The 26,232-nt window shown below is 37.9% G+C and overlaps 1 protein-coding gene across 1 annotated transcript in view; it reads left to right on the plus strand.

Moving 5' to 3' along the window:
- Positions 1-25,898, plus strand: part of CPE (carboxypeptidase E) — a 133,204-nt gene extending 107,306 nt beyond the window's left edge. The window contains exons 4-9 of the mRNA XM_011967782.1: positions 10,176-10,293; positions 12,347-12,529; positions 15,356-15,495; positions 20,791-20,890; positions 23,159-23,277; positions 25,088-25,898. Coding sequence (XP_011823172.1) covers positions 10,176-10,293; positions 12,347-12,529; positions 15,356-15,495; positions 20,791-20,890; positions 23,159-23,277; positions 25,088-25,186 — 759 coding nt within the window. The 3' untranslated portion in view covers positions 25,187-25,898. The remainder of the gene's footprint in view (positions 1-10,175; positions 10,294-12,346; positions 12,530-15,355; positions 15,496-20,790; positions 20,891-23,158; positions 23,278-25,087) is intronic.
- Positions 25,899-26,232: the final 334 nt, after the last annotated feature.

Consider the following 26,232-nt stretch of genomic DNA (forward strand, 5'->3'; position numbering starts at 1 on the left):
ATAAGCTCCTTTTAAAATTGGCTTTGTTGAAACTTCATTCCATAAGGAATCTCAGATAAGACTTCTTAAATGCCTTGAGCCCAGCCATGGGTTTCTGCCGTCAAATGCCGGGATGAGTTGGGTAAATTCTTCTCCTCTTGAGGTCCCAAGATAACCCAGGGCTCCTAGGCCTTTCAAAAAGTGACATTCTTTACTCCCCATGCATCAGGAACACTGTACAGGGACTGTGTAGACAAGGTATGAGGCCAGTTTTCCCAAGGGGTTTTTATTAGCTCTATAAGTCAAATTTGATTCCTTAAAGTAGAGCATGCCTTTCCAGTCAAACCCTTGGTAAAATAACCAGTTTCTCCAATTGTGCCCTTTTGCAAAAGAAAACAGATTACTATTGTATTTATGCAAATAACTGTATTGCCAAAAGTTAAGAATACTCACAAATAGTTTCCAAATTCTAGAGAAATCAGGTGGAGAGAAATAGGCTCCAAATTTTGTTTACAGGAGTACTTATTTTTAAAAGCTGTAAATAGCTCAAAAGAAAGTTTTCTTGACTGAAAAACAAAGGATCAGCAATGTTTTAAGCAAAAAGTCACAAAAGGATTATTTTAGTCTTCTTAATTAGTTCAGTCCATGCAGTTAACTCCTGTTCTGCTTGATATTCATGAACACTTCAGCCCTCTATGAGAGTCCTGAAAGTTCTTTCTATATTCTTTAAAGTTATCAGCAACCTACATTCAAGAGTGCCTGTCAGAGTCCTATAGCTGATTATAAAGGCCACCTTTTAAAGAGGATTAAAACAAGACAACAATTGCCTGTGAATGAGAAAAAGTCTTAGGGCAGCCATAGTCAAAGACACAGATGCCAAGAAAATTTGTTATCTCTGTGGCACACAATTGTGTAGCATAACAATTATAATTATTACTGATAATATATTCTAAGTTATATCAGAATTATAGGAGTTTTGCATAATTTTGGAACACATATAAATAACACATTTATGAAGAGTAGATCAATGCTTTACTAAAACTCTTGTGCTTTTCAATTTATGGAAAAATGGAATAATATTCCTTTAACTTAGCCAATGTGATTATGCACAGATTTTTTTTACAAGATTAATCTTTCACAAACCTTCCACAACTTGCTCAAACCTTCAGTTTTATCCTATCTAACTTAAAAAAATCCTTTAACTCTCTAAACTAGGCCAAAACAATCCACATTTCCATGCCTTCTTATAATCTTTTACTAAAACCACATTCTACTTTCCTTACATGCCTTGCATGTAAAACTTTTCCAGTATTCTCAAGAATATGCTACACTGTTAACTCTTAGCAACTTTTACTTTTTGTGAAAAACCTACTAAGTAAGTGATTCTGACTATGTACTAGGTTTGGAGCTTAGAACACTAGACAGAAATGCAGAAAAGGTTTGACCCTTTCCAGCATCTAGGGGATATGGCTAACTCTGTATGTCCCCAGGCCTTACGTAGCTTTAAAGGCAGCAAGTTGTTCAGTTAAGAGTCAGAGTAGCAGTTTATGAAGCATTTAGTAGGCCTAATAACCTTTAAAACTGTATAACTTTTTAAAAATAAATTCCCTTTCACAAATCTTTTCACAACTCACACAGACTATCTATGACATGCTTGGACTTTCAGATTTGTCCTAAACATCCCTCTTTTTAACAACCAGTCATTTTACTTTAGGACAAGAATTTACTGTACAAGATCCTTTCTCATATAAAACTTGTGTTCTTTATAATCTTCCTTACCAAAAATACCTTTTTCTCTTTATAACCTTTGAATTAGATTAAAGTCATTTTCCTTCTGTTAGGAAGTTAAGGTCCGTACTGCATGTTGCTGTGTGAGGATTGTGAAGGAGGAGCAGAGAAGAAGGAGGTTATCTGCATATTGTAGAAGTTATCCCCCGTCAAGAGATTGCTCAGTTAGATTTTTGCTGGGGCTTGTCTGAATAAATGTGGGCTAGTTCTTTATCCTTGAGGTAGGACTGGCTAGGGTGAAGTTATTTAAGATTTAGGTAGCTTTCTAGGAGAAATAGAGTTATTAGAGGAAAAGATGAATTTAGAGGTTGGGTAAATATTAATCAGGCACCCATCTCGGAAGGCATATTTTTGCCCAGAAGAGAGTGAATCTTTTCTTTTGGAGGGAGGAGGTGCCATTTGCCCCCATTACCTGGCAGAATTTGGAGGAGAGTTGCTCACATAAGGAGATTAGCATAGAGTAGGCAGCTCTTAAACCCCAAAGGGAAATTTATAATTTTACTCCTCCAGGAGTTACTCTTGGCTTTGTCTTGTTGATGACTTGGAAGCCAGCCAGAGCAGAGAACCCCTTCAGCTCAAGGCCATTAGGTGTTGGGATCTTGTCCCAGAACCCTTTGGCCCTCAGGGCATCCAATTTCCAGTAGCTAAGCTTGTGACAGAGGGGGCAAGCTATGCTTGGCTTCTTCTCATTTGTCCCATTGGGGCAGTTTGCCTTTCAGTGGCCTGGCTTCCCACACCAATGGCAGTTACCTGAAGGAGTGTTTTTAGGGCAACCTGGATAGGGGTTGGAGAGCTTATAAAAAGCAGCCAATAGTTGAGCATCCCTCTTGTTTCTACATTTTTCCTTCTCCTTATCTCTATCCTCCTTATTCTGCTCTCAGTTATAAAATACTGAGGAGGCTGATTTGAGGATTTCCTGCACAAAGGCACTGGGTTCCAAGGCTGACTTTTGTATTTTCTCCCAGTTCATTTTTAGGCCAAGCCGTATTACAAAGGAAAAATAGTGTTTGTTTTGTTGTGTTGTGTTTTGTTTTATTTAAAGGTTTGGGGGAGTCACACGTTTCCCAGGTTTTGGGAATGCATCTGAGGGGCATATCCCGTGGTATAGAGACATGGTTGCCCACCTGCAAAGAGGGAACAGAGGAGAAAAATAGGAAAAAGGAAAACAAAGGCATCCCCTCTTACTTTCCTGTTATCCTGAATAGGCATCTCCCATTTGTCATTAGGGTTTTGGAATGAACCAGTCTTGCTATGTACCCATTACCTTGGTTCCATCTCATACAATTACCCACTTGAGAACAGAAGAGATGCTGGAGTAAACAGTCTCCATCATCTTATGGTGACTCTTGTAGCAACAAAATGATTATCCCTTTTTTCAGATTTCCTTCCCATGTTCTTTAAGTAGATAAGAAGCCTGTTTTTCAGCTAACTGCCACAAGGTGGCTGGATTTCCCTCCCTTCGAATATGACCTTGAAAGTCTTGATGCATGTTAAGAAGGGCGTGGAAATGATTAGAGAAATGGAGGCAATGGGAGGAAGTGAGATAAAACTCACTGAAAGCCTTCAGATGCTAGTGAAATGGCAATGTTTATTTGCCCTCTTAACATAAAGTAGTAACCTCTGGAGGACTTGGGGCTTGAGGTAAGAACTCACAAATGGCAAAGGAAGAATTTTCCCTCCTTTCAAAGGGGCGCTAACTCAAAAAAAGCAAGGAAGTGAGATCCTTAAAGGGCTACAGTGAGGCCCTATGCAGGCAGACAAAGTGCTTCAAAAGCCACTGGAAAACTTAGCCCTGGAGCATAACAGGAACAAAAAGCATATGGTAAGTCATAACGACTGGGATTCCAATTTGTATCTATCCTGGCAATATGCCACCAGACAGGGGACAAGTTGGAGGTCATCTGAGCTGGTAGGATAAGAACAAGTATAAATCTCAGGGGATATCTGCAAGGGAGCCTATGTCTTTGCTGCTGCACAAATGCAGCAAGAGCCGTGGGCACACAAATAACAATGATTGTGTGTTTAAGAAGTTACATGGCATGTGACATGAAAGCAGACTTGCCCCTGAGGCAGATGGTCTAGCTGGTGCACAAGGCCATTTGAGAATACAAAGGTGAATAGGAGGTGAATAGGTGGAGAAAAAAGGAGAATAGGTTGTGGTTTTGGGGAAAGAGCCAACTTTAGTTGAAAAAGCAGAGGAAACCCCAAACATTGCACAGTAGGCTTTAGTTCTACCACTCTTGTGAGCCTCCTGTCCAGGAGGGCCATTAGCGTCTCAATTCTACTTGGTGTGAACTCCAAGTTCCTTCCACTCTTACGAGCCACCCATTAGTGTGAACTGAGTGATCAGCTTGTGGGGAGCAGAGCCACTGTGGCTGAGAAGAATTGTTCTAGGGCTTGGTCAGTAAGCAGGAGGCAAAAAGAGAGAAGGAAACTGCATACAGGGGTTGAACGCCTCCAGCCAAAGGAGGTGAGGTGTAGAGGTCTTTTACCACTGGGAAACATATCCAAGTCATGTGGCACCAAAGTATGTTACCAGTGATGAATCCATACGGGTTTGCAGCAACCTCAATTCTTGCTTCCTCAGAAGAAAGAATTAAACTGAGAAACATAAGGCAGAGCGAGAGACTGAGGCAGGTTTTAGAGCAGGAGTGAAAGTTTATTAAAAAGCTTTAGAGCAGGAATAAAAGGAAGTAAAGTACACTTGGAAGTGGGCCAAGTGGGCAGCTTGAGAGATCAAGTGCCCTGTTTGACTTTTTGACTTGGGGCTTTATAGGTTGGTATGCTTATGCTTCTGGGGGGGTTGTGTCCCTTTTCCCCTAATTCCTCCGTTGGGGTGGGCTGTCTGCATGTGCAGTGGCCTGGCAACACTTGGGAGGGGCGCATGCACAGTGTGTTTACTGAAGTTGCGCACATGCCCACTTGAGGCGCTCGTCCCTTACCAGTCCAGTGTTCCTAGAGGAAGGTCGTATACCAGTTGAACTCTGCCATTTTGCCTCTCAGTGCACATGCATGAGCCCATTTGCCCAGCTCCTGAGATCTTATTGGGAAGCTGCTGATCACCAGTTTCAGGTTTTTTAATCTGTTGGGAGACTGCCTTTCCCTGGCGCCTGCTGCAACCAATTATTATTTTAGAAAGACAGTTTAACAACCTCCTGCACATTACCTAATGTTTGCCTGACATTCCTGGTGTTGGGGGAGGGCCCTCTCCTGCCCTGCTCATGTCTGACTAGCTACCTACTGCAACAGTCTGAGACAAAGGCTACCAAAGGCTGAGGACCCTGGCAGAACCTGATAAGTGACTGACTTAGGCTTTCCTGCTTCTGAGTCATGGATACACATCACTGTCTCAGCCTGAAAATTGTCTTTCATGGGAGAGAGAGAGCCGGAAAGGCAGCAGACTGGGGTAACCCCAGGTGAAAGAGGGCAGTCCTGTGTAATAAACCATGGGGGCTGAGACAGAAATGGAAAACTTCTGGAAGCGGAGGCCCCATATTAGCCTACAAGCTTTCCCCATTGCTTGCATTGACTTGCCTGTGCTGTCTCTGTTAAATCTGAGAAATGAAGAAAATAATTCCTTGCACCTATCATAGAAAAATGGTGAAATCAACTCATGTTGACAGGATATTTGATTGTCAACTTTGTGCAAGCACCGTTACTTCTAGCCAGCACTACCTTCTCCTTCCCCAGCTGAACCTGAATATTTGCATAATCTCTATATTAGATGTTTTTGTATTTCTGGCTTAGGCAACACTTATTTCAAAGAGGCATGTTCATGGTACTATCTTTTAATAAGAGCTTTTATTTAAAACAAACTCAATGTGACTTCTTTTCATAGAGGTAAATTAAAGAGAAATACATGAAAATTAAGGACTAGTCCCTTTTTGGAACATAAGCAAGGTCAGTTTACACTAAATCTTTAGTAAACTTACTTCATCATCATGGGGTGATATTGCCTGTGTCTGGTTCATCGCCTTTTTACATTTTTGTCCGTAAGTGTGAGACAGTGTTTTGATTCAGCATGGTACAAAAGATGTAGTAGGCATTTCATTACTGTTATTATACATTCCTCTACCCTCTTCCCCTTCTCAGCCTAATATCTGTATTTGTATCCCTTACAGAGGTTCTTAAATATCAAGATACGTTCTTCTGTTTGGTGGAACAGGGAATCAGCGCTTACAAATGCAGATTCCTCCTCCTTTGTATAGTTGTGAGAAAAAAAAAAAAAGAAATTCATATTCCCATGTGAGCTGATCCAGGCCTGGGGTGTGTGTGCTTCAGGATGGGGTGGTGGGAAGGAACTTCATCCTTACAAAGCCCTCTAGATGCTGGAGGTACCTGAGACACGTCCACTTGCTGGAGATCCATGCTCTCCTGGTTCTTCTGAACCTCTCTGAATAAAAGCTCTCTCTTGCTCTCCCAGAATTCTTTCTCTAAGTCGTTTGTCATCTGCTCTTGAGCCCTTCAGCCTGGTCACCTCCAGTGTTATCTGGGCTCAGTACATGAGCCTTGGCCTGAAAGCAGAGTCAATTAAAATATACCCAGCCATTTATTGTTTACCCTGACTTTAATAGCTAGAGAAGAAAACTGAATAGCGCTTCATCATAATTTAAGAACCAAAGACATCTAATTATAGAGCATCATATTTGAGCTGTATTTATAATCTTTAAATGGAAAGTTTAAAGAAAGGCCACAGTTGTTTCTAGTTTCTATTAAAGGCTCAATTTTAAAGGTACTCCGAAGTCTTCTCTGTGGGTCAGTTAAATATATAATTATAGTACACAGGGGTCTCAGGATTTAGTCAGCCTAAAAGATTCTGTTAATAGTCAAAGGGAAACTTAGTTGAATTTATCAAATTGTAGAAGTTACTTGCTTGCTTTTGAACATACTGGTAACATGCATATAAGCAATAGTGTATGATGTAAGAACTAGTAATAGGCTAAACCTGATAGCTTCACACAATTTTGTGTATTTAGGACTGTATCTTTCAATTTGTTTCAAGAGCAGTTTCTTTTAAAAGTTTTCTATTGCAAAATTCATTTTTATTACAAAAATTAAAACATACAAATAAGGAGAAAGAAGAATCCATTACCCTACAATCTTCAGTGAGCACCATTAACATTTTGATATGTATTTTTCAATACTATTTTTTATGACTGTATCAACCTATAAATATATGATGCACACTGTGCAAGCCATTCTGAACACTTGTAGGTGGATAATAAACACAGGAATACAGTCTGCCTTGGCATGGCTTTGCCTCCTAACTCCCAGTAAAACCAACCCTCCCTCCCAAAGAGTATTTTCCTTACCCCCAACAGATGGGCCACGGGTACTCCCAACTTCTTTATTTTTACCACTCATTTCTCTCTATTCGTCCCTAGACTTGGTGAGGTTCCACCTCCTTCCTGAAGTCCTCAATGATTCTCCAAACCACACCTTGCCCCTTCTGAACTTATTGAAATATGAATATCTGTCAATATCTGTCATTGAGTTAAAGAAAATAGAGGGAATGAGAGATGTACAAAGAAGAAAAGGACTGAAAATAAATTTAGTAGTAAAAGAAAAACTTTTGAACAGAATATTATAGAAGAGTGTGTTAAACTCATCTCATTTAATATTAATGTCATCTTAGCAATTGGGTGTAAAAACATAAATTCGCTTAAAACGTATATGCATTATAGAATATTTTGATGTCATCTCCCATATTAGTTATCTTTAGGTTGACTTAAATCAACATATAATAAGAGTGTATTTCAGATTCCTGTGGAAAGAATGCATTGTTGAATAAATGGAATTGAGACAAATCCATCTCATAAATATCAGCATAGATCAAAATAAATTCTAGACACTACAATTTAAGTTTAAAAAGTATGAAACTAGAAAACTTTGGTATATAATGTTTAGAGGGGGATAGAACTTTCTAAATTTCTTGTATAGACACTAGTACATAGTGGACACTTAATATTTATTGAATGAATGAATGAAATGGAAAAGCAAAGAGACCATAAAGAAAAGATCAATAGGTTTGCCATTATGTGCTTAACATAAATATCTTAATGTTCTGTATTTTAATTACAAAATTTGAAAGGCACATGACACACTTGGAAAATATTTATAGTGTGTAACAGAGAGCTAATTTTTTTTCTAAACAACTGTTGCAAGTCACTAAGAAAAGCTATGCATTTCAATAGAAAAATTAGTTAAACCGTACAAATATGTCACAGAAGAATAAATAGAAATAATCACTAAACATAAAAAACTGTTCTAGTTTTATTGGTTAATTAAAATAATGCAAACTTAAAAAATTCCATTTGTCATTAATCAAAGTGACACACTTTAAAACACATAATAATTCCATTGTTTTAAAAAAATTAGAAATGGAAAGTTTATGATACTGTTGCTGGTTATATTCCTGTACCTTACAAGAATGCAGTTTGGAATACATTTTTAAACGTAGACAGTTTTAGCTAATACAAATTTTAATTTAAACATTTTTAGCTAAAAATGTGCTTAACTTGTGGCCAAGTCATTCAGTTTCTAGAGATTTCTCTAAGGAAAGTACAGATTTGCACAAATAGTAGCTACAAAGGTGTCCACAGTATTTTTAATTTTTAAAATATAAATGACCGAGTATCACCACTTGGAGATTACTAGTACTAGTGTAGTGGCTGTGGAGCTGGCCTGGCTGGGCTCGAGTCCAGCCTCTGACACTCCCAGGTGAGTGGCCTCATGCTGTTCCCTAACTTCTCTACATCTCAGTTTATTAATCTCTCAGATGGGGGAAAATGTAGTCCCTGTTTCATAGAGTGAATGGGAGAATTCCATGCCTGACACAGAAAGTGTTTAATAAGTATTAGCTATCATTTTATTAGTATTTAAAAATGTTATATCCAGACATTGGCTACCACTCAGCCATTAAAATATCATTTTAGAAGGGTATTTAATAACATGAAAAGGTGTTCATTATCTGTTGTCAAGCAAAAAAAAGCAGTATATAAAATGGTATATAAATGATCACATTTAAAAATTATATAAATACATTGGGAAAAGAATGAAAAAGAGATCTATACAAATGTTAGTAGTGGGTATCTTTAGGTGGTAAAATGATGGGTAATTTAAATTTTCTTCTTTGTTCTTGTTTGTCTCCTCTACATTTTCTACAATGATTTTTTTTTTAAGCAAAAATAAGATCTACCAACCAAATGAAAAATAATAAAAACAACCTCCTACTCTAAATCACACTTTTACGCAGTTAAGAGTAGCTTATGTGAAAATAGGATAATTTTAATAGACTAAAGCTGATACACTAAAAACAGCATGAGCCTTATGGTTTCACTGACTGGATGTGAACTCTTAGCTGTGTGAACTTAGATATGCTATTTAACACGCCCAACTCTCAGATTCCTCCTTGTGAAATGGGTATGAATATCTTTGCATATCCAATGCAAATGTTGAAGTGCAGTAAAATAGTTCATGTGAGAGCTATTCATAAACTGAGCACAGCTATACAAATATGAGATCTTATAACCATCAAACCCTACTGATGTCATTAGATTTTCTGTCCCAAAGAACAGCATGGATCACGTCGCCAGTAAAATCTTTTCTTTTCATTAGAGAAGCACTCGGGGTTTGAGAGTCTTCCTAGTTGCTATTAAAAACTCATTGCATAAAAGTATCAAGCTTTTGGCTCCACATTATTTTTTTGGTATACATTTCTTTTTTCCTTTGTTTTGCTTCCAAGATATGAGGGGCAGTGAATCATTCTAAAGACTTAACATGAATTCTTGAAACTTGCCTTTATTTAAAAATTTAAGATGACCATTCCAAAGTAAACATATTTTACAGTCCACTCTGAAGGAGACTCAACCTAATATTCTTTGATAGGAAAAATGTTTGAAGTAGTTGAGGGAAGTTGGGAAAATAATAAGCAAAATTTGGAAATAAACTTTACCACATGTTTGAACCACCACAGAGGACAGATCTTGTTCTGCAGTTCAACTATTTTCTTTTCTCCTTGTATTATCCTTAACTATTCATAATAACAATGTGTGAACCACTATAGATCAGACAGCGATGTCCCAAAATTTGTGAGTTGCATGCTGGTTTTCAAGTTACAAAGAGAAGAAAACTGGCAGCCCACAAAAATAAAACTTTGAAAGAAATTTAAACACTTTTGAAATATTTTTATTATAAATCTGAGAAAGTTAGACATGAGGAATGCTGCTCTTGTAGGAAGCTTTATTTTTTCTGCGAGGATAACCACAAAATAGTTAAAATATGACCAGCTTTAGTTAAAATATGACCAGCTTTCAGTGTTTCCCTTTACCTTTCCTATGTCATTTCTGTCAAGTGGTCATATCAATGATTATTAAATTTATAATCCTTTTAATGTCTCATCTGAACAGCTTGCTCCTGAGACCAAGGCTGTCATTCATTGGATTATGGATATTCCTTTTGTGCTCTCTGCCAATCTCCATGGAGGAGACCTTGTGGCCAATTATCCATATGATGAGACACGGAGTGGTAGGTATTCTTTCTGCTTCTCTAATTGGTTCAAAGTTTATAATACTGTACAAGGGTTTACAGGATGATTTCTGTAATTTTTTTTTTAAAGAAGTGGATGTTAAGTGATTTTTGCCTGAAGAAAGAACTATGTTTAACAGGAAGGTCTCCTAATCATTTCATGTGGTGTTGGCATATCTATTTGGCAGAAAAGGACTCACTTTTTCAATAGTTTAGGTGAAGAGGAACGTGATCTTGACAGAGTACCTAGACAACAGAAAGGGAGAAAATATACGTCATAAACTTGGGTCACTCCTGGACACTGATAAAGTGGAGAGATTACGGAAGTTGTGTAGATTCACGTAGAAGATGGCTTAAACATGGGGACAGCCTCTTGGTGCTTGATCAGGTCCCCAGTGGATCTCTACATGTGTCTTATTGTGTTCACACAGTTTTCCTTTTGGAACTATTTCTGGTGGTGTCAGGGAGGGGGAGTGGCGCTTTGGCTTTCTCTAACTAGTTTTAGTTAAGCTTCAGACAAAGCAACCTTTGGCCAGATAGATATTTTCAACTTGATTTTTGTTGCTCCAGGGAATTTCCTGCTTTGGATCTATTTTCAGGGGCCTTTGAAGAGTTAGCTCTTTGTAAAAACAAGATGATTATTTTATTTTATTTTTTAAAATTTTAGATTCAGGGTACTTGTGTAGGTTTGCTACATGGATATATTACATAACGGTGAAGTTTGGGTTTCTAGTGTACCCATCACTGAAAGAGTGAAACCAATAGGTGATTTTTCACCCCTCACCTCCTCCCATCCTCCCCACTTTTGGAGCCCCCAGGGCGTATTATTTCCACCTTTTATGTCAATGAACAGGCATTGTTTAGCTTCCACTTATAAGTGAGAGTATATGGTATTTGATTTCTGAATTATTTCACTTTGGATAATGGCTCCTAGCTCCATCCATGTCGTTGCAAAATACATGATTTCATTCTTTTTTATGGCTGCTTAGTATTGCATAGTTTATCCAATCAACCATTGATGAACAATTAGGTTGGAATCAGAATCCATGACTCTGCTTTTCTGAATAGTGCTGCCATAAACATATGAGTGCACATGTCTTCTTTATATAATAATTTCTTTTCCTTTGGATACATGCTCAGTAGTGGGATTATTACATTGAATGGTAGTTCTATTTTTAGTTCTTTGAGAAATCTCTGTATTGTTTCCCATAGAAGTTACATTAATTTACAATTCCACCAACACTGGTGGGAATCCATGTCAACATCTGTTGTTTTTTGACTTTTTAATAATAGCCATTTTGAGTCACGTATTATGATATTGTGGTTTTAATTTGCATTTCTCTGATGATTAATGATGTTGAGCATTTTTTTCAATTATTTTGACTGCTTGTATGTCTTCTTTTGAAAAAAGTCTGTTCTTGTCCTTTGCCCAATTTTTAATGGGGTTGTTGGGATGATAATTTTAGATACTGGAAACTGAGTGTTGAAGAACATCTTTGGGGAAATAACATTGTTAAATAAATTTAAAGATTTTGTGGTTTGTTGATAATTGGGAAACTTGTAGGCCTGCATAATTTATAATGCATTAATAAGAATACAGTGTATCAAAATGTGTTATTTATTTCTATAATACATATAGGAGATTAAAAAAATCTAAGACCAGATATTGAATGGTATATATGAGAATGATTCATAGTGGGTATGAGATTAGTATAGGTACGTTTTTTAAATTAATAATTTTAACAATAAAAATCTTCCTCCTATTCTCCCAGGCCTAGTTTCCTATGACTTTATTACCTTTCCTTGCAAAGCTTTCAACTCATAAGTAGAATGTACATTCTACCCAATTTCTACTTTGTAGTATTAGGAATGGAAGTTTTGTAACTTAAAAACTAAGTGTAATCAGTATTTAAACTTTTACCTCCTTCCCATAGTTATGTAGCTAAAAAATACATAAAAAATACAATTACTCAACACTGAATCACTCTTTAGAAAACATGCAGTGCTGCTTGGTCTGTGTCTGTTTCTTTAATCTTGTGGATTTGTTTTCTAGGTAGTGCTCATGAATACAGCTCCTCCCCAGATGACGCCATTTTCCAAAGCTTGGCCCGGGCATACTCTTCTTTCAACCCAGCCATGTCTAACCCCAATCGGCCACCATGTCGCAAGAATGATGATGACAGCAGCTTTGTAGATGGAACCACCAATGGTGGTGCTTGGTACAGTGTACCTGGAGGTGAGTTTCTGTTGTGCTGTCTATGTGATTGTAGCTTATTTACAATGACCGTTTAGGTTTAGAGAGTGATTTAGATTTAGAGAATCTTCTACCGTCCTCCATCATTAAAAAGTAGACTGAATCTATAGTTCTTCCATTAAAGTCAACTTTTTGCATGAATGATTACTATGTATAATTTTGTTTTTGTGAATTTTAAAAATTGTGATGCTAATTGAAGAGATACAGGAAATGAACTGAAGACATTCATTGGGAAAATAATAAATTGAATATTGTTAATTACGCTACTTTTCAAGTTCAAGCCTTAGGGAATGAGATGGCATCTTTAGTATATGCCAGTCATGCTCGTTCACTATAGGTAAATATACATTTTAGAGGGCTTGCTTTGGCTTTTAGCATAACCTGGTGCACAGTACTCTTTTATTAAATGATGGGATAATGGGGAGTATTTGACATGGAATATTTAGTTTATGTTCACTACTCTAATAATCCCTATGAGATCAGGTAGCTTTTCACTGTTTAGTTTGAAAAGGAAGCAGTTGCCATGTGGGACAGTAGCTGGGGGAAGCCCCTTCCTAGGTAGCCAAGGCAGCTCTCTTGGCTTCCTTGTCCCAAGGCAGACTTTACAGAGCTCTTATTTTCACTAACACTCAAGGATGAAGATTGAAATGTGAAGATATTTATATATTTTTTTACTTTTCTCTTTGCCTGAGAAAAATTTTCTATGGCCCACCTGGAGGAAGAAAATTTGTTAGGGTAATAAGCAGCATTAGCTAATTGTAGGGTATTGGTGTGTTTAATATGCTTAATTTTGTTGAATTACATGCTGAGAAAAATATTCTTTCTGATTTTTTTCTTTCTGATACATGTTAATTCTGTTTTTATTTATATTTTGCATTTTATCCAGATCAGACTTAGTACTCTTTCCCCCAATAGCTTCAGAAATATGATCTATGTCAAATTTAGGATTTAGAGCATGTCTAGTACATCAGATGGGAAGTAATTTTATACTTTAGTTTTTACAAAAACTTTAATGATTCCTTGGAATTCCTTTTTGAACAAATAGTGTATTGTCAACAAAATATAAAGTAATCTATATCAGTAGAATACTGATAATAACATTATTAACGATAATAATAATATTAGTTAACGATTATGTCTCATTTTCTAAACAGTCAAAGGAAGCTCCGTTAGTCTTCAGTTCTGTATATAGTGAATAACATTCATGTCTTAGGTCAGGTTTTCTAGAAGCAGAGCCTGGACAGGGATTTGGATGCTTGTAATTTATCAAGGGAGCACTTTTTAGGAAACACCCTGTAGGGAAGAGAGGGAAGCAGAGCAAGGAAGGGGATAGAGCTACACAGGGGTGTGGTCTCAGGCAAAGTCCAGCCTTGGCCTGAGCCATTGGAAGAAGCCTGGAGCATAAATTAGGGGTAGGTTTTTCTTCCCTTGAGGGAAAAGGATGAGCCTTTGGTGGCTCTATATTGGTCAGCCATTGGTTGTGGGGTGCCAGAAGGAATTGAGGGGAGAGATAGGAGGATGTAACTCCCAAGCCAGGTGGAGATTCCGGCTCCCACCAGCAATTCTCCGGAAAAGGGCTGGGGGATAGCTGTGAGATCTAACAGCCAACACCTGTAGCAGTTTGAGTCTGGATGCCCTGGCTCCATAAAAGCAATCTGGTGGACACTAACAGCATCCACTACTAATTTGAGTCAGATTTAAATTAAAATTGCTCTGGATGCAGACTATTCTCTTTGGTGCTATTTGAAGTATTGTTATCATTATATCTTGTACGTAGTAGATACTCAGGGATTGTTGAATTAATATATAGTGTGAAAGGAAATTAAATTCTGGGACCTCAACCTCATTTAGCTAAAGGGAAAAGTCAAGCTGGGAACTGGGTCACACAAACCTGCCACCCCATTTTGGTTCCTAAATAAGATAACTACAAGATGAAAGGATACACACCTCCCTCATATTTTGACCACAAGGAAATTCCTGGTGAGCTGTTAAAACTTCACCTTGGCCATGTAAATTGATAGCTTATCTTTACAGGTGCAGTCACCCCAGCCCGCCAGACACAAATGCATATCTGATTGCTCCCCTACCCCATTTTGTCTGTGTTATCTTATGTAAAATGCACATTCCCCACATTTTTCCTCTGCCCCCTTTTGTTTATGTGAAAACTGTGTGCTTATCAATATCCCACCCTCTCCCCTTTAAATTTGGGGTCCTCAAAATCATCTTCGGAGAAAGGCATAGACCTGTCTCTGGGGTGCATCCTTAACTTTGGCAAAGAAATCCCCTAAAACGATTGAGACTTGTCTCATCATTTTTCTTGATTGACAATAGTATATTGCCAGGACTCCCAATCCCTCAGAAATACACTATGATACTGATTGGGCTTAAGGAACAATATAGTATGACAGATCATGTCACATGAAGCTCCAAGTTCTTCTCCAGTAGAAAAGTAGACTTAGAGGGATGTGCATTTCTTTAACAGATCAGTAGGGATGAAGTCTTTTACCCTGTTGTCTTCTCCAAAGCCCACTCCAGCAGTGTGGAGGGTGGGTGATGTCCGCATTAGCACTCTGAAGCAGCAAGTGCTTTTGCTTAGGAACCTGAGAGTTTGTGCTTTTAAGGTCTAACAAGCCCCCACCTCTGTTGTTCAATCCCTTACAGCAGGTGATTCCTGTTAAGGTTTCCCACAGGCTCCCCAAATGCCCTGGTTTGTGTACCTTTTACTTGGTTCTTGATTCAGAAGACTAGCCTGTGTAGAGTTTTAGGCTCCTTGTGCATATTTTGACTTTCCATTTGGCGTTTTGGCAGGGATGCAAGACTTCAATTACCTTAGCAGCAACTGTTTTGAGATCACCGTGGAGCTTAGCTGTGAGAAGTTCCCACCTGAAGAGACTCTGAAGACCTACTGGGAGGATAACAAAAACTCCCTTATTAGCTACCTTGAGCAGGTAAACACAGTCTCCAGCATAAAATGCAAGGTTTAGAAGCATTCAAACCTGGCATACAATGGTCTTGTTAGAGGAGTCCAGTGGAGTCCATCTGGTGCAGAATGAGGACAGCATATTTGGAAGGCAGGTGTCAGCAGTGTTTCAGTTAGGCTTTTATTTGTCGTTTTGTGGCTCATGACTATTCACCAAGAACGGACTAAACTGGAGAGTATAGAGAAAAGATGTAGAATCTTGTTTTTGTTTGTATTATTCTAAGCAAGGGCAATCTTAGGACTCCACCCTGATCACCATGAGGCATCCCAGGCAGAGTCAGAACAAAAGTAAGGCAAGCGAGGCACCTAGAATGGAAAATTTAAGGAGGATTTTAATCTTAGGGACATGCAAGTACAGGATTAGCACTTGAGAGTGAGTGTCTCCTTAAGTTTTGAGCTGTAGAGGCATCATCTTTCTCACCCTAGACTCAACTGTATCACAGGTAATAATAATAATAATGAGTTATGTTTATTGGTCATTTAATATTTCCAAGGCATTATACTAAATGCCTTTTATGTAATAACTAGTGCATTTAATCCCCACAACAACCTTATGAGGGAAGTTATCATCATCATCATCATCATCATCATTATAATCATCACTAAATTAAAGATGAGGAATCAAAGACACAGAGAGACTAGACAGCTCACCTGAAGTTGCTTAGCAAGAATCCAAATCCAGGCTATTTCCAGAATCACCATGCTATGCTGACTTTCAGAACAGAAGCCTGGATCTTTACCAGAGAGCCATTTACGTAGCCATTCCAATGGGATCCATATAGAATTTTGGGGGATCTCACCATCTGTCAGAATAAAATCCTTCACCTACTCAGGCCAGTCCCCTGCCAACCCCACCCCCTGCATAGTATGTAGACACTGGCACCAGGGGCAGTGGCGGTGGGAAGACCTAAAGACTCTGTTCATTCCTGCAGCGCTTTGCCAGTCTTCAAATTTTATTCTAAATGTGGCCATTTACATCTAAAGTCAAGTAGAGTGATGTTAGTTTCATGTGCCAACAAATAGTCCAGACCGATCTGTTAAACCAATTTGACATAAACAAATGCTGTTAAATAAACATTTAAGTATTTATATGTATATATGTACATATAAACATATATATACATAAAATCAACACTTTTTTTTAAAGTAAAACCAGGAGTTGAATCCAGTTTCTTTCTCCACCATTGCAAGGCCCTGTTGCAGTGGTCTCTATATCTTGCTACGGCCTCCTTTGAATAAAGGCTGCTCTACAAAAAAAAAAAAAAAAAAAAAAAGAAGCAAAATCAGCATAGGAATTCTTTTACACATGTCAAATATCCATATATTGTCATACTATCATGGAATACATCCACTGATGTCAGACAGTGATTAAAGAACACATTCCACAGGATTCTTTTTGAATCAATGGATTCCTGCTGCATGTTAGCTTCAAAAGGTATTTTCCAACACAAAAACTAAGGGTAAGTAGTCCACGATGACTCTAGAACAACTGTGGTGGGAATCCCTACAGAACGTCTCCTTTGAGGAGAGCTGTATTTGGATGGATCTTCTAAGAGCAAAGTTAACTGAAAAGCATGTTTTTGGATAGAGGAAGTAAGATGGGACTGACTGGAGTGTTCTCCATTTAGATATCAAATACAGTGCTTTTAATTTTAATAAATATTTAATAATATTTAAATTTTTAATAATATTTGTATTTATACTCCTTAATACAGTGCTTTTAATTTTACATATGTATTTTTCCAACAAAAATGTATTGACTAGTTTCACATCCCAGGCATTCAGTGAGGCACTGGGGATAGTGACCATCCTCAGGAAGGCTTCACACGAGTGCTGTCAGAAACAAGAATACCTCATCACAAGAGAGGAGGAGAGCTGGCTGAAAAACAAAAAAAGCTTAGCTACAAGGAGCAATGGCAGTCCACAGAAGGGGACCTAACCCAGTCACGGGAGTTTGGAAAAGGCTTCTTGGAGCTGTGCTATAAGATTTACTAAAGTTGATGCCCATAAGATCATCACTCTGATCAACAATTTAGAAACATCCTTAGCTGCTGTTTAAATCATCTCTTAGTTCTTGAGAAAAAAAATATAATACAAAACAAATAAAACACGTCTTCTTACCACATTGAAAAAGGAGATTTGTCATATTTATGGTGGCAGGGGGGCATGCATCCAATTCATTTGACAGCGATATCAATTTATATATAAATAAGCTGAAAAGAAGAAGGATAAAGTTATACAATCCTATTTTATGCTACTCGGAATAAGAATTTGCTCTGTCCACAGATCCATGTGATCTACCTTGATATGGCGTTGTCGTTATGATGCTAACTGTGTCTAAGCAGTGAGTGGTATTTATAACCAGCTCATCTAGCTTGCATCATAGAACACTCCAGTTTAGGAAAACAAAGGCTGATGAAAAATCAGTGAGGGCTGCCAGAAGTTCTGTGTTGTAATTGTTGTCTTGACAATGGTGGTGATTAGTAATTGAACACCTGGGCCTAAAATCTAAGCTTGGACTAGTTTACAACTCATAGAAAGTAGGTGATTAGGAGATCTATTTCTGTAACTGTTGGAGAGGAAATCCCTTGCAGAGTTTTAAAGAGATGTTTGCAGGGACTAGAATTGTAAAGCTAATTAGACTAAAGAGTTTGCTAAGGAGAAGAGTTCCCTTCCACTCAGTAGCTTTGGAACAGTCTAGTTCTCAAAATTCTCGAAGAATTTCTTAAAGAATGGTTCATGGGCACCTGCGTTAGAATCATCTAGAGTTCTTACTAAAAATGCGTTTCCTCTCCTACCATTAAATCACACTCTCTGCAGGGAAGAACCCAAGACTCTTCAGTTGCAGCAAGCTCTCTGTGTGACACGGAGTACATGAGGGTTTAGGGGGTGTCAACAGTCCTGGCAACAATGGAGAATCTTCTGGATGCTTTTTCAGCCTTCGCTGAAACTGAGAAGTCCTGGAATCTGGGGAGTGATCATCGCAGGCAGCACAAGTGTAGTAAAACAGCTTCTTCCAGGCATGAGTGAAATTTGGACTTTCGTGATTTCTTTTGCAAAAGCCATACAATCTGAATTTTCCAGTCTGAATTCATGGGGAGTTGACACAGTCCATACACTTCTACTGAGATTTATTACTACACTGGAATTTTTCAAACAGAAAAGTTGACATATCACAGACAGATGTTTACTTCTTTAACTATTTGTTAAACTGCATACTGAGATATAAGTCTTGGATTGCAGAGGCAGAAAAAAATAAAGCCATGAATATTAACCGAATAGATTTGTGCCGAATACAGGCAAATAATATATTCTTGTAGTGATTGATTTACTTACTTTATAATGATGTGGAAATTAGAAACTTTCTCTAAGGCTTATAATATTGATAGTTTTAGGATTATAGTGCCTCAAGAGGAATAAAGTACTTGGGTAAATCCTCTTTTATCAGCTAGTAGCTTTCTAAGTTTTATTGAATGGGGCCTCATTTTAAGAAATTTAGAGTTTGGGTCTCTACATATAGCCCTTTTCTTCTTCTCTGCACTTTTTCTGATTTTTCATCTTTTAATTCAGAAAGTTAAGTTTTCATGTTTCATGTTTTTCAGTGGCTAAATTTCAAACTCTTTTCAATTTTGGTTGTCTGATTCATAAATAAGTTATGGAGAAAAGTTAGAATTGAATAAATCTTAAACTTTTAAAAAATATATTTACTCTCTTTACTATACTGGTTGCCAATAAAATGATCATTATTACTGACAACAGGGATAGCCTTTTCCTATTTGCAACATTAAAAAAATTACACGTTATTTTTATAGGGTGTGAGAGGTTTCTTTTTTAAAGAAAAATGGCACACACAAAAAATATTGCTGGTAACACGGGACATCTTTTTGATAAAACAGTGTACCACTGCCGAATTTATTCTTTGATGACAAAGGGTTACAGGAGACTTATCTCTCTGCTGTAGGGAAATAGTCAAATATCATAAGTAACGAAAGACAATTTATTTTCTATAGCCCAATTGGGTGAGGCACAACCTGAGCATTTGGGAGGTTGGTGCATATTTTGTTAAGTAGTCAAGTTTAGTGAATTACCATTTGATACTTTAGATGCAGTACTTTCTTAAAGACCTGAAGCGACTCTGTCACTTCAAACACATATTGACTTCGATGAATTGTTTTTCCAAAATAAAGAGAAAAGCAGTTTTTGTAGTTTGCAGTGTATTAAATAATAGCCAGTTGATGACTACAACTTAATTTAGGGGGATTATTCTCAGTGGCAGCTCTCCCATCTTCTTCCTAATTCAACATCCTATTTTCTGTTATAAGGTTCCCTACTCTATTTTCAGCCAAAATAATGTTAATAGATTTAATGCAAAAGCAGCCACAGTATATATCTTTTAATCTAGAATGAGCTAATATTAAATGGCTTTTATTATGATATCCTTGTTAATTGACAGTAGCCATATAACAGATACATAGATGACCAAAATTAAAAGAGAGTAAGTTATGAAATACGCTAAGACTAGAACTTTACACATATTGTAGCAGGATGAGCTGCAGACAAACCCCTCAGACATGGAGTTAAAGAAGGAAGGGCTTTATTTGACCGGGAGCATTGGCAAGACTCACGTCTCAAAAACCAAGCTCCCCGAGTAAGCAATTCCTGTCCCTCTTAAGAGCTCCCAACTCTAAGGGAGTCCACGTGAGAGGGTTACGATCAAGTAAGCAAGCAGGGGTATGTGACTGGGGGCTGCATGCACCGGTAATTAGAACAGAACAGAACAGGACAGGGATTTTCACAGTGCTTTTCCATACGGTGTCCGTAATGTATAGATAACATAACCAATTAGGTCAGGGGTTGATCTTTATCAGGCCCAGGGTGTGGCGCCGGGCTGTCTTCCTGTGGATTTCATTTCTGCCTTTGAATTTTTACTTCTTCTTTCTTCGGAGGCAGAAATTGGGCATAAGACAATATGAGGGTTGTCTCCTCCCTTAATATGACAGTTTTTTATGATGTGGAAGGTACTAAAGTCTTTTTTTTTTTTTTGGACACAAATAAGACATTAATTTTCATTTCTCTATTTATGGAAAAGCAGAATAAAATGCACAAAAAATTCAGTGGCCTTTTGTGCGTGTCTTGATTCTTAAACAATGGGGATCTACGGTATTTGCTGGAAAATAAGGAGATGCTTGATATGAAACATATTTAAGGCCATTTCTATAATTTATAGGTCATATTAACTTTTGGTTGTTTTTGACCTTCACAGATACACCGAGGAGTCAAAGGATTTGTCCGAGATCTTCAAGGTAACCCAATTGCCAATGCCACCATCTCCGTGGAAGGAATAGACCACGATGTTACATCTGGTGGGTCTTTGCCACAATCTGGAGGCTCTACGTTATTTACAACAGCATAATTACTAATTATCATAATTATAAGTCTTATGCTCTTCTGAGCAAAACAAATAGCTCGTATCTCTGCAGGATTTCTGAGCTTTGATCTGGTGAAGTTTCATTTGTGGGCTCAGGTCAGGCGGAGTGGAGCCCAGGGCGGCTGCTGCGTTACAAATCCGGGTGCAGCAGGTGGCGCCCTTTCCTCAGCTGTCTCGCCCCAGAGCTGGGAGGTGGTGCCACAGGCTGCCGATTCTTCACGGTTCTTCAGGCAAAGGAAAAGGAGCTAGTGGGGTTAAAATACTAGTGACTTTCTGGTCTGTGTTAAGAAGTGCTAACGAGCTGCTAATGGGGAGACCGAAGGAGGGAGCGCAAAGAGGAGGAAGGAAGAAAATTGCTGCGGGTTGTGTGTCTAAAAATTCTCACACAGTTTTTCATTTAATCCATAAAATAAATCCGCAGGGATTCAAGGTTAAACAAGAATTTATAGGATTGAGGTGCAATGTTAGTGACTTCTAGGTTTTGAGCTCAATTTCCATTTTCCCAGTTTGAGGAAAATGATGATTTTTCTGGCAAATCTACCTACTCCCATTAATAAACATTGATCCAGGTCATTTTAATTGTCATTTGTTGGGATACTTTCAATAATGACAGCTTTTTCTTTTTAGTTATAAACTCTTTACAATTTTTTTTAGACCTTGTGACAATTAACCTTTAACTTATGTCCCAAACCACTCTGTATCATCAGCTCTTTCTTGACCTTCACATTTATAGCTTGGATTAAAAAAAAAAAATCTTTAACATTTGTCCTCTAAAACTCCATTCATTCTTCATTTGTCAACAGCCCACTAGATGCCAGCCAGTATGCCAGAATCTGTGCCAAGATGTTACCCCATGTAGCCCCTTAGCCCTTAGCTGGGAGGGTGAAACCCAGCATTAGTATCCCTGCCACAAGAAACCTGTTAGCCCTAATGTGTCATACAAATATTTTATTTTCTCTGCATTCCATGATGTGAACTGTTTAGGAAAATCTAACCAGGGAATAAACAGGTGGAAAGAAATTAAACCGGAGGAGGGGCTCTAGAACACTCCAGCTTTTCAATGGCAAGGTGATAATAAGAAGGAACCAGCAATAGAACTGAAGGTAGAAAGAAAATGCAGTGTGTTGTCCTGGAGGCCTTGAAGTGCTTCAAGAAGGAGGGAGTGAAAAGGCATCAATTAAGATGAACCTTGTGAATGAATCCTTGGATTTAGCAGTTCAGAGGATCTTATCAGAATCTGTTCAATGGAGTGAGTGGTGGGCTCCTGATTGGACTGGGTCCAAGGGAGAATAAGAGAAGAATCATTCTGAGATTGAGACATGAACAAACCTTTCCAGAAATTTTGCTATAAAGCAGAGAAGACAATGGAGGCAATAGCTACAAGGAGATGTGGATTAGAGGTAGATTTGATGATATGGTGATGGGGGCTTAATTTTTTTGACTGTACCTATTTTTGCAATGAAATAAGATGTAAAGTATCAACTGGGAGGATGAACGGGATGTGTAGGGTGTTAGGAAAAAGAAGAAGGTAAGAAGGTGTGAAGTGTCTACGAAAACCTTGCTCTTCAAAGTGTGGCCTCTGCTCGCAACCTTAGCATTGCCCTGGGGCTGGTCAGGAATGCAGAACCCGGGAGCTGGAATCAGATTTTCCATTTTACTGAGTTTCCCAGGTTTGCTCCCAAGTTTGAAAATCACTGATTTAGGCAAATGGGAGATTGAATGGACTAGGGTGCCCAATGTATTCTAAGTCTTTAGAAATCTAAATTTCTAACTAGGGCCTCAGAGATCCTACAGGGGCTACCTTTGGCCCACACTCTGTGAAGATTCTCTGACTGTCAGGTCGTCACCTGGCAAGAGTCAAAACATGATGGTTGTATGTTCTGACGCCACTGCTTGGGGACTTCATCTGTCTTTTTCCCTGTGTTGCTCCTGATGTGATTAGAAGGTCTATGATCGTACGAGGTTTATTAGACAATTTAACATTGATATCTGTAAAGTAGCTATAAGAAATGAAGCCTGTAAAGAGAGTTTCACGCCCTATTCAATAAAATTCCATTAAATTCCCTACATATTTACTTTAAAAATCGAGAATGAAAAAAGTTGAACTGAGCTAGACTGGGTATTCCTTAGATGGCATAATTATGCATTTTGTAATTCTGCATATGTCATGTGCTTTGTGATCTGATATTCTGCTTTCCTACAGCAAAGGATGGTGATTACTGGAGATTGCTTATACCTGGAAACTATAAACTTACAGCCTCAGCTCCAGGCTATCTGGCAATAACAAAGAAAGTGGCAGTTCCTTACAGTCCTGCTGTTGGGGTAAGTAATCATAATAATAGCCAAGCGCTATAATAATAATTGAACATTTACCATTGTCAGGCATACTTAAGTGACTTATATTTAATCTTCATACTAGCCCTGTGAGGTAGGTAGCATTGTTATCTCCACTTAACAGATGAGAAAACTGAGGCTTAGCAAAGTTAATATGAAGCTCTATTACCATTTCTCAGTTTTTGAAGAGATTTACAAGAAAATGAAATAAAACTTTAAAAAATTAAATTTTTATTTGCTAACCTTGATTTCCATCTAAATGGGATTATATTTCACTTGCCTTTTTATCTTTAGCACCTAGCACATGCCTTTCTCAATAAGTATCTGAAAAAAAATGATACGTAAAAGAAAATTCTAGGTGCTAACCAAACATTTATTTAGCGTATTCTATGTGCAAGGCTGTCTGTGCTAAGTACTATCAAAAACCATATCTTATTTAAGTAGATCTCATTTGTTTGTTAGGAAGGTGATGGTGATAAGACCAAAATTTCTCTTAGAGAAGAATTTTACTACTACCTTTGTATTATATGCCTGGGCCCGTGGGAATATCTGTAGGATTTCTTGAAAGTCTACAGGGCTTACTTGAAAAGAATTTATTATATTTTTGTTTATCCACCCAAAACTTGAAGTATAAATTCTTGGTTTTTGCAAACAAAATATCTTGAGTTGTTAACTGGTACATGGCTTTGATTGTGTGCATGTCTACACTGGGCTGTATATGTATTAAAATCAAGAGGTATATTTGGGTAACTGAAACCCGGAAGAAATGGCCCCGGGAACAAGTTGTAAAGGTTCAACTATTTGGATCCTTTGTCTTTCTGACATGTGTTAGTGCAAGGATATAGTGAATGGAATCACGATCCAAAATAATCAGGCATTTCAGTGGCCAAATCAAGAAACTCGTAGTTCCATCTGGGATGGGGCCTGAGAGGATTGGGGTTGGGGGCTGCCTACTTTGAACAGCCTTTTACGCGGAGTGTGTGGCTTCTTCATAGACCTGATGAAGATTCCTATTCACAAAGAGAGTGGCTTGGACACATACTTGCTTTTGTCAGTTTCTTTAACAGATTCAAGACTCTGGAAAGCAGAACCATGTAGTTTGGGATACCAGCATGCTGAACTGTACTCTTCCACATTCCCTCCCACATTAGAAGAAGATTCAAGGCTGACAGGAGGTGCTCACTCAATAGCCAAAGGCAAAAAGTTAACTATGAGTTAATTTTTTTTCTTTTCTTTTTTTGAGACAGAGTCTCGCTCCATCGCCCAGGGTGGAGTGCAGTGGCACGATCTTGGCTCACTGCAACCTCTGCCTCCTGGGTTCAAGAGATTCTCCTTCCTCAGCCTCCTGAGTAGCTGGGATTACAGGCTTGTGCCACCACGCCCAGCTAATTTCTGTATTTTTAGCAGAGACGGGGTTTCACCATGTTGGTCAGGCTGGCTTTGAACTCCTGACCTTGTGATCTGCCCGCTGGGACCTCCCAAAGTGCTGGGATTACAGACATGAGTCACCGCGGCCGATCAGTTCTATCTTTTTATGAGGGGAAGAGACTGGGGCAGGAATTTTGTGAATTATATCTGTCTTCAAAGCCATTAAATCAAAGGACATTTCAAACATAAGGCTTTTGAATTTTTTCCCCCTGCAAATATCTTTTATTTATCACAAGAGATTTTTATTTCAGGATTTGCTTTAATTCAGGTGGCTGGATTGAGTGTATACTGAAACTGCCCTTATTTTTAAATTTCAATTAAAAGAACATATGCAGTTTGATAGTAATATGCTCTTGATTTTCTCTTTTAGGTTGATTTTGAACTGGAGTCATTTTCTGAAAGGAAAGAAGAGGAGAAGGAAGAATTGATGGAATGGTGGAAAATGATGTCAGAAACTTTAAATTTTTAAAAAGGCTTCTAGCTAGCTGCTTTAAATCTATCTATATAATGTAGTATGACGTAATGTGGTCTTTTTTTTAGATTTTGTGCAGTTAATACTTAACATTGATTTATTTTTTAATCATTTAAATATTAATCAACATTACTTAAAAAATAGCCTCTTAGGTAAAAATATAAGAACTTGATATATTTCATTCTCTTATATAGTATTCATTTTCCTACCTATATTACACAAAAAATATAGAAAAGATTTAAGTAATTTTGCCACCCTAGGCTTCAATGCAATATTCCTGGTATTATTTACAATGCAGAACTTTTTGGGTAATTCTAGCTTTTAAAAATTAGTGAAGTTCTTTTACTGTAACTGGTGACAATGTCACATAATGGATGCTATTGAAAAGGTTAACAGATACAGCTCGGAGTTGTGAGCACTCTACCGCAAGGCTTAAACAATTCAGTATAAATTGTCGTTTTTTTCTTGTGCTGACTAACTATAAGCATGATCTTGTTAATGCATTTTTGATGGGAAGAAAAGGTACATGTTTACAAAGAGGTTTTATGAAAGGAATAAAAATTGACTTCTTGCTTGTACATATAGGAGCAATACTATTATATTATTTAGTCCGTTAACACCACTTAAAAGTTTAGGGTTTTCTCTTGGTTGTGGAGTGGCCCAGAAATGCATTCTGAATGAATAAAGGTTAAAAAAAAAAAATTCCCCAGGGTGTGTATTTTAATTCTCTAAGATTTTTGGTCTAGCACTGTGGTCTTGTGATGAAAACATGTATCCTCTTAATAGTGGCTTCTCATGTGTTCATCCTGTACATTTTAAAATTTGTTGGGCGACCGCTGTGTGCCAAGCACTGCATAGCCTCTATGTATGTTATTGTGGCAGGCGAAAGGTTCTGATTTTGGACACAACCTTTAAATAAATAACACACAAATCAGTGTTTGGACACAAACTCTGAATCAGTAACACACAGGTTAATATGTAATTATGCGTTGTGATAAGTAAAATGACAAGAAAGAACAGGGTACAGAGAGAAAGAATGACAG

This window comes from Mandrillus leucophaeus, unplaced genomic scaffold (assembly GCF_000951045.1).
Source record: "Mandrillus leucophaeus isolate KB7577 unplaced genomic scaffold, Mleu.le_1.0 Scaffold81, whole genome shotgun sequence".
Taxonomy (NCBI): Eukaryota; Metazoa; Chordata; class Mammalia; order Primates; family Cercopithecidae; genus Mandrillus; species Mandrillus leucophaeus.